Genomic DNA, 12,437 nt, shown 5'->3' on the forward strand with positions numbered 1-12,437 from the left:
TTAAGTCAATTTTAAAAGTGATAATCTTTTTTTTAAGAACCTCATGTCTGAGGCACACTATAAGAATTCAACCATTGTTAATTATCCTAACTTTTAAAAGGGCAAAAATTAAAGATATGCATAATGGGGAAAATCCTGAGGTATTTACTTTACGTGTGGTGTGTGTGTTACCCTTTTGTCAAGAAATAGAAAGCTTCAAACTTTCTCATTATTTTTATCCTGCATCTAACCCTAATGAAGCTCTTTTTAGAAAAATATAATTCCTAAGCCAAAATCCTATATGTCTGCAGATATGACTGAACTCAGATATCCTTGGTTCAAATTCCTGCCTTTACCCTTGATGGATAAGTGACCTTGGGTAAATTCTTTAATGTTATCTATCTTCATTTTCCTCTTCATAAAATTAAAATAATAACACATGTATTATGCGTTTTCCATGAGACTTGCATGAACTAACCTATGTGAAATGACTGAAACAGATCCCAACATGTAGAAGACCGGTAGATGGAATCTTTTTTTTTTTTTTTGACAGTACTGGGGTTTGAACTCAGGGCCTCATGCTTGTTAGGCAGGTGCTCTACCTCTTGAGCCATTCTAGTCTGCCACTTTGTTATTTATGTTTGTTATGATGTACCTACAATATTGTCATGCTTTCTTGAATAGTGGCTTAAATTGAATTATTTAACTTGAAATAGAAATAAATCTGGAAAAACGTTAAAGAGGCCAATTTTCCCCCATGCTTTAAAAAAACTGAGCTCTAATTATCTTTTAGTTTCTTATGATGTAATATCCAGGACTTCAAATTTTGTTCTTCTTAGATGCACCACAGACTACAGAACATCCTTTGTTACTAGTGGAAAATAGATAGCTTCTTAGGAAGCAAGTCTTCACCATGCAAGAGTTCATGGATTTATGTCCAATTCTTTGATTTAAAAAAGGAGGAAAGGGCTTTCCTGACTCAGAAGTGTTTCTCAAGCCATTATAGAATAACAATTATGACTCTCCATTTTATATTTTTATTGCTGGGTTGAAAAGGATGACTCTCTACAATGCTTACATCAGGAGGATATTATTCTACAAATAAGGGCCCAGCATGACATTTATGAGAAAGCCAGGGTCCTCCTGCGCAAAGCTGATTGGTGCTCAGCCAATGGGCTCCAGGACACTGCAAATAAAGGCGCCTACTGGATTGGGCTGATCAGAGGGTTGCTGCTTTCTGTGGAACCTAGGGAGATGCTAAACCCCTGTCCTATCAGGGCACATCTGTGGCCAGCAAAGAGAAACCAGACTCTGAAGATGAAACACCCTCTTCCCCAGTTCCCTTCCATCTTGGCCATCTACTGCTTCTGTATGTTCCAGATTCCCTCCTCAGGTAAGGGAAACTTCATCACCTGGCCTGAGCTCTAAGGAAGACTGAGATGACCTTGCTCTCTCAGAGTAGGTCTGGAGGGAGTCAGGCTTTATTCCTTCACCTACCCCATCACTTACGCTCTTGCTTTCTGGCTCTGAGTTTGTTTCCAGCTCTTTAAGGAATGATTGTGCACAGTGAGATGCCACAGCCTTTGACTAAAGGAGACTTTTCCTAGTGGGACTGTCTTTAAAAGGCTCTTGCCTTAGGGGTATCTTGAATATGTGCTGCTGAAATTTTGATGGGTGAGACCTGGCCTCCATGTGCGTGGGAGAAATCACCACTTAGCTGTTTGTGCTCCCTCCATTTTGAAGAGACAAGAGGTGGTAAAACTGAATTTATTGCCCCAGAGAATGGGAAATGGTGGGCAGCTGAAGGAAAAGAACTGTTTTCAAAGCCTTTCTGGTGGGCTTTGGGAGGGCAGATCTCAGGGAGTTCAAAGGGTCATCTCCTGAGCTTCGGGAGCTGTCCGAGGTGCTGACCTGGTACTGGCCTTGCTTCACCAACTTCTGAGAAACAGAGACTTTGTAGGAAACTAGGGATTGGGTGAGGGTTTGCAGTCTAAATCCATTGTCATCCTGTCCAAGTAATTTGCCATAGGATGCAGGGAAGTGCACCGTGGCAGAAAAGCTGGAAATGTGGACTATTTCAAATTTCAGATTTTTCCATTAGAATTTGATTTAGAGGAGTAAGAAATCTTTGTAAATATATTCAATGAGAAAATACACTCCAAACAACGTGTTTATTTTGTCATGTCCGAAGATGCAATTACAAAATGTGGGCACTGTAAGGAAGCGTGGAGATCAAGTGGTTTAACCTCACAGGGTGCAGGCTTCCCTCTTGCTTTCCCAGCAGAAGGACTTTAGATTAGACTTGACACTTTCTGTGACCTACAACTCACTCTACACCCAACACAGCCAGCTGTTGCCTCTTATGGGTTCCAGTAGAATACTGTTTCTACCTCAAGTTTGGGAATTTGTTATTACCTTTATTTAATTGTCTATATATTTATAACTACCTCCTTTTTTGTCTATTCCATTTTATGTTCCCTGGGGTTAGAGTTGTCTTTATACTAATGCAATAAATCCTTATGGGTTGGGTTTGCCTTATTTTACATTATTGAGTTATTGTAATCATGGAAAACTTCCTTACAGTAAGCTGAAATATGATCACATCTGACTTCTAACCTGAGCTCTAGTCATGTTTTGGGGGGATACACAGAACAAGACTAATATTTTTTATTTATGGCAGTTAACATAGACTTCCTAATTTTTCTCTTGCCAGAGAAAACTAAGCTCAGTTACTTTAACTCTGCTTCATATCCTAAAATTTCAAGTCAGACTATTACTTTTCAAGGATTGAACACTATTTCTTGAATATACCATAAACATTGCCTTAGTTTTCTCTTGAATCATAGGGACAGAAGATTATATGTAACAAAATACCATGCAGTCTTTTTTTTTTTTTTAGATAAACTCCTCTTGGGCCATATATTCTCTCTCCCACATTTTAAAGCATTGAAGTCCAAAAGTTTATATTTATTAATTTATTTTCATCTTGTTAGTTTTGACTTATCCAGTTGATTCTTTCAAATGAAGTATTAGCCATTCCCGTAAGTATTATATCACATGTACATGAGAAGATATGGTCATTTAAGTCGGAAAAGAGTTGCCAGGATTCAGCTGCATGCTAGCAGCAACTCTCCCCAGAACCTCAGCCCTCGGGAGTCTAATGGGGCAGAGACAGGTATCTGCATGTATTTGAAGTTCAAAGGGTGATTCAGATATACATACTTTGTTAGCACCATTTTCTGATATTCCATCCTCATAAATTCCATGAAAATATAACCAGGTTATTACCTAGGTATTTTCCCCTCTTTCCTTATTTGCTAACACATGGGCTGGAAAATCCTGTTAAAATTTCAAAACCAATTCTTCTATAAATAAAATTTGGTACAAACCTCATATTTGTTAGTGGTAGGGAGAAGTGTGTTTTCTTTGGAAATCCTTTTAACAGAATAGGATCATATCTTACCTTCCCATTGACTACTTTTGTGCAGTTCTTCGATGGGTTGTTGTTCTTATAGACTCTCTGTATGTTTTTGTGGTAAAGATACAGAAGTTAATGCTAATGACCTCTTTTCTCTAATTGATGTTTTTATGATTTCTCACCATAGGGTTTTGTCAACCCTTAGTGAATCCTCCAGATGGTTTGGATATTGTGCGGCTTCAGGTTTGCTCTTGTTCAGTACTGTGAGATTTTTATTTAGTCTGGGTCTCAAAAATATCATGTGGATAATGTTCACCTAAAGCTATTTTAAGATCAGATGTTTTACTGCAGTGGAAACTCACTGTTGGCATTTCATAGCCTCATTTAAGACATCAGAGACTTGTATTGAAATCTACTGCATTATGAGAAAATAATTCAGGGTTCATAAATGCAACAATTTTAGAATTTTAAGTATGTTGTAATAGAAGTCTACTGACTAAAGGATTTATTCTTATCTTTGATTAATTTTCCTCCTTTTGTTTATTAGCAGCTGGCATATTATCTGAATCAGCAGGCAACTCTTTCTAACCAACCTAAGGTAAAAAAATGAATATACATATGAGAGTTCTTGTAGTTATAACAGTGCATATGTTTACACCATAGCTTGCATTTTTCATAAATGTACTCTTGCTATCTGCAGAAGAATGTTGTGTATGTGTAAGTGTGTGTGTTTGTATGTGTGTGTGTGTGTGCATGTTTATAAGAATAGTTTTAGGAAATATCAAGTTTTACTCTTAAATATAAATTATTATAAATATTAGTAATTTTTGCATATTCTTAAAATTATCATAACATATACATAAGAAAATTAATTATGTATGTAATGATATATCATGTTATGTATTATAAATTGATATCCTGTGATATAGCAGTTCTCCAAAACAATAGATCTCATGTAAAGAACCTAACAGTAACTATACTAACCAAAAGTAGAAATAAATCAAAGAATACAATGTAAATGTTGGTTCAATCAAAAGTGCAAAAGGGTGATCTCAGGATAGGGTGATTCTTAACCTAATCTATCTGTTTTCACCTTGAACTACATCTCCTCTTGCCCCCTCATCTCCGCAATCCACAGTATACCATGCCAGGCAGATGGAACATCTTGCTATCCTCAAATCCATCAGGTCTTTATACAGCCTTTTCCTTAGTCAGAAATGTCTTTGTATCCATTACAGGTTGCTCAGACTCTAAAACCAAACTCCCCGGGCTCAAAGCCCAGTAGTATTCAACTGTGGCAGTTTCTTAATTGCTATGTGCCTCAGTTTCCTCATCTGTAAAATGAGTATAATGAGTAAACCAGCTCATAGTGTTATGGTGAGCATTGATTGCTTTAATATTTGTGAAGTATTTTCAACAGTGTCCAAAACAGGGAAAATGGCAGCCATTAAGTGCTTGTTAATGTAACTCCTTCTCATTCTTCAAAACTCAAACACCACTTTCTGTGTCAAACTTCATAAATATGTCATGCCTGTTTCTTCTTGTTCTCAGTTTACCATTACATATCCTTGGAGACATTCTCATAATAATCATTTTAATCTTGGAACCTGGAGCAAAAATTCAAGGTGAGAACTCAGAGTTCTCCATCTCTTTGCCACTGCCTCCCATCTTGCATCACAGTAGCTTCCTTATTCTCCTCACGAAGGCTGTGAGTTTGTCTTCTGCATAAGCAGAGGTAGTGGAAGTGTGACTGCTGTGTGCTACCTGCAGTATTAAATTCAGTTGTGGGGTTCCCAAGTGCCAGAGCCCACTTGGAATGAAATTCTTCCCACTGTCTCCATTTTCCCAAGCCTATCCCATTCATTATTTTCAATTGTAAGAGAGCAAGAGGTTGAACAAAAGTACTAATATTTTCACACTATGAATAGAGAGACCATGGCTCTTCCTGGCCTTGTCTCCAAAGTGCTGTCCCCAAAGGTAACCTTTGGCATATCACTTCCTCTCTTGGGGCTTTGGTTCCTGCAACTGCCCAATATTGGAATGAGCTACCTGAACTGTAAGTCCCTTTCTGTTCTGTTCTGTAGAAGAGATCAGGTCTGTGACTACAGAGAACTTTTATCATGAGGCAATTCAGAAAGTGATTATATTTTGCAAATAATGTTTTCTAAAGAAACTCTACATGTTTTGTTTTTACAGTCACCATATGAGACCAGAAGTTTGGATGGGCAAGAGGGCAAGTGGTTCTTGTGAATAGAGACCTATTTGTACATTCATTCAAAAAATAAAAATATACTTAATGCAAGCATGCTACATGCCATGCCAGATGTTGGGGATATACTAGTGACCCAAACAAAATCACCTCTTCTATATTCTAGTGGGAGGAAATGAATGAAATGACAGATGAGTAAAATTTTATACTTGTTTTTTTTTCCTCTGAAAAGAAAAGAACAAGCAAGAAGTGTGAAAGGACAGATTAGCACCAGAAAAAGCATGTCGGTGTTCCTTAGTATCCTTTGGCCCAAAAAGTAAAAGTAGCAGCATAAAGCTGATGAAATGGTTCAAACCCCCAAAATTTTGTCTAATAAAGTCCATGAATGAGTGTGCACACACATGTATACACACACACACACACACACACACACACACACACACTACTGTGAACAGAAGCTGACACAAAGACCAGGAGCTGAACAAATAGTAAATATTTCATGCCAGTTTAGAAATGGTGAGTACAAGGAAACAGTCAATTTCTGTAGAGCCTCTGCTGTTAGTGATGTTGGTTAATTATAGTGTGTGTGTGTGTGTGTGTGTGTGTGTGTGTGTGTGTGTGAGCACTCATGTACACCCATGTGTGTGTGCATGCATGCATATGTGCATAACAGGATAGCAGGGAGGAGAGAGAGAATGCATTGGTATTGCCTAAAGAATCTCTCCACAAAGTTTGCAGGAAGATGGGATTGTATTCATAACAAGAAAATTGGAAGTATTATCAGCAACTTTAATTTCTGTATTTATTGAGGCATGGGCTGATTCCAGAATATTTAAATGTGAATGAGATATGAAAGATCAACACTGTCTGAATTGATGTGGTTTAAAAGATGGCTTGCAGTAATCATTTTTAGCAATTTTATAAGTATGGACATGAAAACTTAGACTATTTTCATTTTGTGAGACACCTTCTTCCCAGCATATCATTAATCAGACATGTTGCAAGTTCAGCTGTCATCCATGTAAACGGGACAGGGCTGTGCACTAATGAAAAGTTAACCTTTTTGCAAGAAGAGTGCAAATTCTTGTAGAAAGCTTTTGGAAGAAAAAAAGGCTTGATTAATTTGAACCAAACCTAAAAAACTAAATATTAGGATACTGCCTGCAGCTAATGAAAGGCTGGAATACTTATTTTATTCCATCTCACAGGCAGAAGGTTATCTGGGACTTGGGTAGAATACAAAATGGGTTTCTTTTGCCCAAAGACCAAAAAGATGAAAAGAGATTAGGTTTTAATGATGGTGGTTTTATGAACAACTTTCTTTATCATAAAATTCCACACCAACTATATACTCTTATTAACTTTGTGCAATGGAGGAATTGCTTTTTAGATTGACAATTCATTTGAGAATATTTGAGTAAATCCAGCAAGGTCTATGCTGTGCCTTACACTGAAAACCCCATCAGCCGCCTGCCACAGTAAAGTTCCTTATAATTTACCCTCACAATTCTCTTTCCAGGACAATCAAGACATATACAAAAGGGTGAGTACCGTCCAGCCCTGTGACAAGCAGCATGCAGCTTCCACGTTTAGAGTGACACTTAGTCTTAACATCACTGTCTTTTCTTTCTTAGTTTTTATTCCACTACTCCAGAACTCAGGAGCCAGCACATCCAGTTAAAACTGGGGTCAGTATTTTACATCATCTTTCTGTAAAAGTGATGTCCCCTGCATGCTTTTCAGTCCTTCTGAATTAATAGATATTTTTGGACAAGCAGGAAAGCAGGAGCCTTCAGGTGGCCTGTAGGTGGGAGCTTCCTTGGTGTCTTCCCCTAGGTGGCAGGGATTGTCTCTTCCCCTCTGGGATGGTGGTGGTGGGTAGCAGGCAGATCTGAAACATTAGAGAATAAACCACAGAAAAGGAATAATAAGTTAAAAAATATAATAACTTTTTTTGGTCATGCACTTAAACAGATGTACAAGAAAAGTCTGGAAAATATTGTGTCTTATTTCCATTGTTCCTAATTATCTTCTATTTTTAAATTTGGAAAAATGCTTTGTGACATGAAAAGTATTGTCCCTGACAGTGATCCCTGGCGTGTACCTTCTGTGGCTGTCAGGGTGCATATGTACAATGGGAATAAGAAGTCTACTCGTGTGTGTGTGTGTGTGTGTGTGTGTGTGCGTGCGCGCGCATGCGCGCGTTGCTGGGGATTGAACCCAGGGCCTTGCATATGCTAAGCTAGCACTCTACCATTGAGTTACATTCCCAGCCCTTGTTTTCTACTGGTCACACTATGTAGCTCTAGCTAGACTTGAAATCATTCTGTAGTCCATGCTGGCCTCAAACTTAAGATTCTCCTGACTCTGCCTCGCAAGTGCTGGGATTACAGATTGTTACTACCATACCTGGTCAATTTTCTTATTGTAAATTTGAATTACCCAGGAGAATTAGATTTCTGTGGGGTATGATTTGAGGAAAAAAGGGAAGGTCATATAGACTATAACTGTTAGTTCAGGTGCCCTGTCCCAAAAACTGAAAGTCTACCATAACAAAGTTGTTTACTTACATATTTAAGTCTTTCCAAGTCTTCAAAAGGATTCTTTAAAAAAGCAAATACCCAGTAAAATAATTGTTTCCCCTAAGAGACAAAGACTTATCAGTATTATAGGTGTAAGAATGGGGATCAGCTAAGGAAAGAGATATTATCAACAAAGGGAGAAAGAGCAAGGGAAGGGGGGAGATCACAGGCAGTCTTAATCTAAACCAAATTGTTGCATAGGGGGGTAGGAGAGGAGGGATACATGAGTTCTAGACAAAGACAGGCATTTACTTGAAAATGTATGAGCAGTCACAGACAAGATGTGTAGGACCATATGGCCACACCAGAGGAAGCCTTTTGTAAATTGCCCTGGTACCCTGTCCCTATAATCCGAGAGCACACCTGGGGAGAAGGAAGGAATCTGTGCAGAGATGCTTTTTTGAGTCAACCCACTTTGCTGTAAGAGGACAGAGTGCTTGGGGTTAATGCTGATAAAAGCTTGCTTTACCCCCAGGGAATATTTCTAAGTGATGAGTTGGAATTGCACTATCAAAGCAAGCGGTCCTTTATTGAAAACATAAAATTTCAAGCTTAGACTCAGAAATGGATTTTGCTCTGAAAATTAAACCCATTTGTAAGGGAAGTGAGTCAAAAGGAATGTGTATAGCCCCAGGCTCTCAAAATATTCCTCTGGCAGTGAGGATGTCACAGCTCCTGTCTGACCCTTGGTCATTGCCTCTCTGTTGCAGTTTCCTCCCGTGCACCCCTTAATGCGCCTGGCTGCCAAGCTCGCCAACAGGAGGATGAAAAGATTCCTGCAGGGGGTATGTGCTGTTTTCTTTCCACCATAGATTTATGCCGCTAACGTTCATGTAATATGTGGTAAATGTGTGTCATTGAATTGAAGTTCATTTTGATTCTTTCTTTGATTCTCCGTCTCCACCTTGGGAGGCAGCTGTGGGCAGAACTGCAGGTCCTTTGACCTTGACCTCCCTCTCTGTAACCCTATACAATGGCTTGAATGGCCAAGGGAAGGGACCCCACCGCCCAGTCTAGGATGCATTTCAAATTTCAGGCTGTTAAGAGGTGCAAGCAAATTAAACATATCCAAACACAAACAGTAACTCAAATCAAGCAAACAAGATTGCTTTCCCTAGCAGGAACTTCTGATTGGCCCCAGTGACCCATTCCCTACAATTGTGTTTTGACTGCCTTAGAATGTCTTCTGACTGCTTAGAACCAGGGAAGGTCAGGATCACAGCAGGACAACCTGATGAATTAACTTGTGCCTCATTCCCTTGCAGGACTCAGGGGATACTGTTGTGGACTTTACCAAGAAGGTATGCAAGCGCTGGAGAGTACAGGGAAGTACATGGACCTGGGCCACCCTGCAGCATCTCTAGACCCATCTGGGAAGAACAGACCTCAAAATAGAACCCTGAATATGTCCTCTGAGCACTGATGCTAAGGTTTCCCAGAATTTGTCGTTTAGCAGAAAGGTATCATGAGGAAGATGGAGGCAGTTCCTCTGGCCATTAATATTTCATCTCCAGTCTCACAGATGAGTCACCTGAGCCATCTGCTCCTGGGGATCTGCTCTCTCTGGCTCAGGGACCCACATGGCATTGTATAACCTTAGAGAGAGGTACTGCCAGTGGCACTAATCCCAAACACAAATGGATCTCAAACTTGACCAGGCATCAGAATCACCTGGGTAAAATTCAGGTGGCTGGGCCCCACCCCAGAAATTTTCAGTCAGTAGGTCTGGGAGATGGGGACTAAGAATTTGAATTTCTAACAAGTTCCCAGGTGTCATTACACTGCTAGTCAGGGACCATCTTTTTTGAAAGCTGTCCCCATGAACATTTTTAAAGGACTTTTGACATAACATGACTGCATAACAGTTTGTTTTTGTGTTGCAGGATCCCACTGTCACCTTGGGATGGCCATTTTTCCTTTTTAGGGTATAACAGATTTCCTTGTTTTTGTTTCCTAACCCAATTCACTCTAGCCATCCCAGTTATGGAGTTACTGCAGAGCAGGTACAGCTGGGGCCACTTGGGGACTTTCCTTATATCTGTTTGGGAGGTAGCTCAATCAAAATCTCTTCCTACAAACTTGCAAAGGAAAGAGTCCAATAGAACCTAGGCTGAGAGCACCAGAGTGCTAGGAGCCTGGGGGGCAAGGGAGGAGTTCTGCTGTTGGACAGACTCTGGGCAAACCAGAGTTCATGTTCCTATTCGATTCCAGGACGTGAGTTATTCTCTGGAAAGTACTTTGAGAAGCAATAGATCTTCATGCCATCTGTAGGCTAAGAATTCCTGCAATGGAAGGTTTGAGGTCTCACCATATGAACAAAGGTTAAGGGAGAAGGTGGTGAGGTAGGGGACAGTGTCAGTGTCCTGGGAGCAGCAAGGGCCCTAGACACTGTCCCAGAAGACCTATAAGGGTTTCCAAAGGCCAAAAGTGAAATCCCAGCTAGAAGAACCAGGCTCAACAGAGAGAGGAATTGAATCAGGATACAGCTCTAGGCACTGTGTCTCAGTATCTTAAAGTCATCCACTTCTTTTTCAGCCAAGGAATGGAAGAAATATTGAAGATAAGACTCAGTAGATAGTACAAGGTCAGCTTCATTGCAGCTTTTCTTTTCTAAATAAATTTATGTGTCTGACTTGAATAGGGGGATGAGAGGCAGCTGGGGGAGACACTGTTCAAAGAAAGGACTCTGCCCCATCCTCCTGCTTATAGCACCATAGAGACTCCCAGCCCAGCTGGCAGAGGAGGGCTAGTCCAGGCAACTTTACAGGCTTTGCTTCCATGCCTGGCTCTTGGGAGGTATGTTGTGTTTAGATGGAACTATGATAGTGATGAAAGCTCTGTGCAGCCCATCTGTGCTCTCTGACTTTGTACTTGGCCCCTCTGATGAGGAAAAAGCCACCTTGGTATGTTGTGGTGGTATACCAAGGAATCCCTGGAGGCCACCAGTCTCCTTACAATGGAGACATTTCTGAGTATAGCCAGGCAAGGTTGTATCCTTTATTCAATGGCGCTCTAAGACCCGGAATTTAAAGATGGGCAGATTTCTTGGCCTTCAGGCCTGTGGAAGAGGAGGTCCACACACAAAGGTAGTTCTGGGCCTCCTCTGTCACTCATGAGGATTTGGTCCCAGGAAGGTGAGGCCATTGTCCCGAGGCTGTACTCAGGCTACCCAGCAAATTCAGGGGGAGAAGGAGGAGGGAATGTTCCTGGAGTCCATAGCACTTATGTAAACCTAATGGCCTAATTAGGCACAGCAGAAATGAGTCTCCTAAGGACTGGTTATGGGGAAAACAATGGAGGCATTTCTGACTTGTCAAATGGATGTATAACTGTAAAACATGTTTATAATAACTTTCCCTTGGGACTACCTTGATTCCGAGAATGAATTGATTTGAATTGAACAGTTCTCTTTTCTTTTGCAGAATTCAGTGGCAAAGGAAAACTGGCTCTGAGGAGACCATGTCATGATTATTTTGAACAGATGTCAAATTCCTTTATATGAACAGTATTTGAAGATACTGCTCTTGCTCTATATTCACTAGCATATTTGCTTGTACTAAAATAAAGTAGCACTGACACAACATTTTTATTCATTATTAAAAAGTTTTTTTCCTGGAGGGGGTTGGTTATACTTTTTAAATAGTAGGATTTTTTAAATTTACCATTTTGGTATGGAGTTAATGTGCCCTGACTAACTTGCTATTATTGAGACTCAAGCTTATGGCTGGTTGCCTTCAGATCCTGAATCCTTGTTTTTAGCTGGGTGACCTGGTGTGTTAGTCAGATTTCCATTGCTGTGACAAACACCTGACATAAACAACTTAAAAGGAGGAAAGGTTTATTTTTGTCTCAGAGTTTCATGGGTTCCAATTCATGCCCCTTGGCCCTGTTGCTTCCTGGGGCAACACAGTACATCATGGTGAGAACACATGGCAGAGAAGGTCTGTTTACCTCTTGGCAATTGGGAAGCAAAGAGAAGAGTGTATAGGGCTCCACATAGCTCCTTCAAGAGCACATACCTGCACACCCATGTTTATTGCAGCACTATTTACAATAGCCAAGTTATGGAAACAGCCAAGATGTCCATACATTCTTGATGAATGGATCAAGAAAATGTGGTATCTATACACAATGGAATTTTATGCAGCCATGAAGAAAAATGAAATGTTATCATTCACTGGTAAATGGATGGAATTGGAGAACATCATTCTGAGTGAGGTTAGCCTGGCCCCAAAGACCAAAAATCATA

General features: G+C 40.1%; 1 protein-coding gene across 1 annotated transcript; it reads left to right on the forward strand.

Moving 5' to 3' along the window:
• The first annotated feature begins 1,296 nt into the window (after positions 1-1,296).
• Positions 1,297-10,762, forward strand: Nms (neuromedin S). The gene is made up of 9 exons (XM_020170421.2): positions 1,297-1,372; positions 3,585-3,640; positions 3,945-3,995; positions 7,126-7,149; positions 7,241-7,294; positions 8,899-8,973; positions 9,454-9,489; positions 10,072-10,113; positions 10,724-10,762. Exons 1-9 carry the CDS (start codon positions 1,297-1,299, stop codon positions 10,760-10,762), a joined length of 453 nt encoding a protein of 150 aa, XP_020026010.2.
• Positions 10,763-12,437: the final 1,675 nt, after the last annotated feature.

The sequence above is a fragment of the Castor canadensis genome, chromosome 12 (genome assembly GCF_047511655.1).
Source record: "Castor canadensis chromosome 12, mCasCan1.hap1v2, whole genome shotgun sequence".
Taxonomy (NCBI): domain Eukaryota; kingdom Metazoa; phylum Chordata; class Mammalia; order Rodentia; family Castoridae; genus Castor; species Castor canadensis.

What these genes read in the sequence shown, in the direction of transcription:
- Nms (XM_020170421.2), top strand. Translation starts at nt 1,297, where the DNA reads ATGAAACACCCTCTTCCCCAGTTCCCTTCCATCTTGGCCATCTACTGC. An exon ending in CACATCCAGTTAAAACTGGG is followed by an intron (nt 7,295 to 8,898) that starts GTCAGTATTTTA and finishes TCTCTGTTGCAG; the next exon opens with TTTCCTCCCGTGCACCCCTT. An exon ending in TGAAAAGATTCCTGCAGGGG is followed by an intron (nt 8,974 to 9,453) that starts GTATGTGCTGTT and finishes ATTCCCTTGCAG; the next exon opens with GACTCAGGGGATACTGTTGT.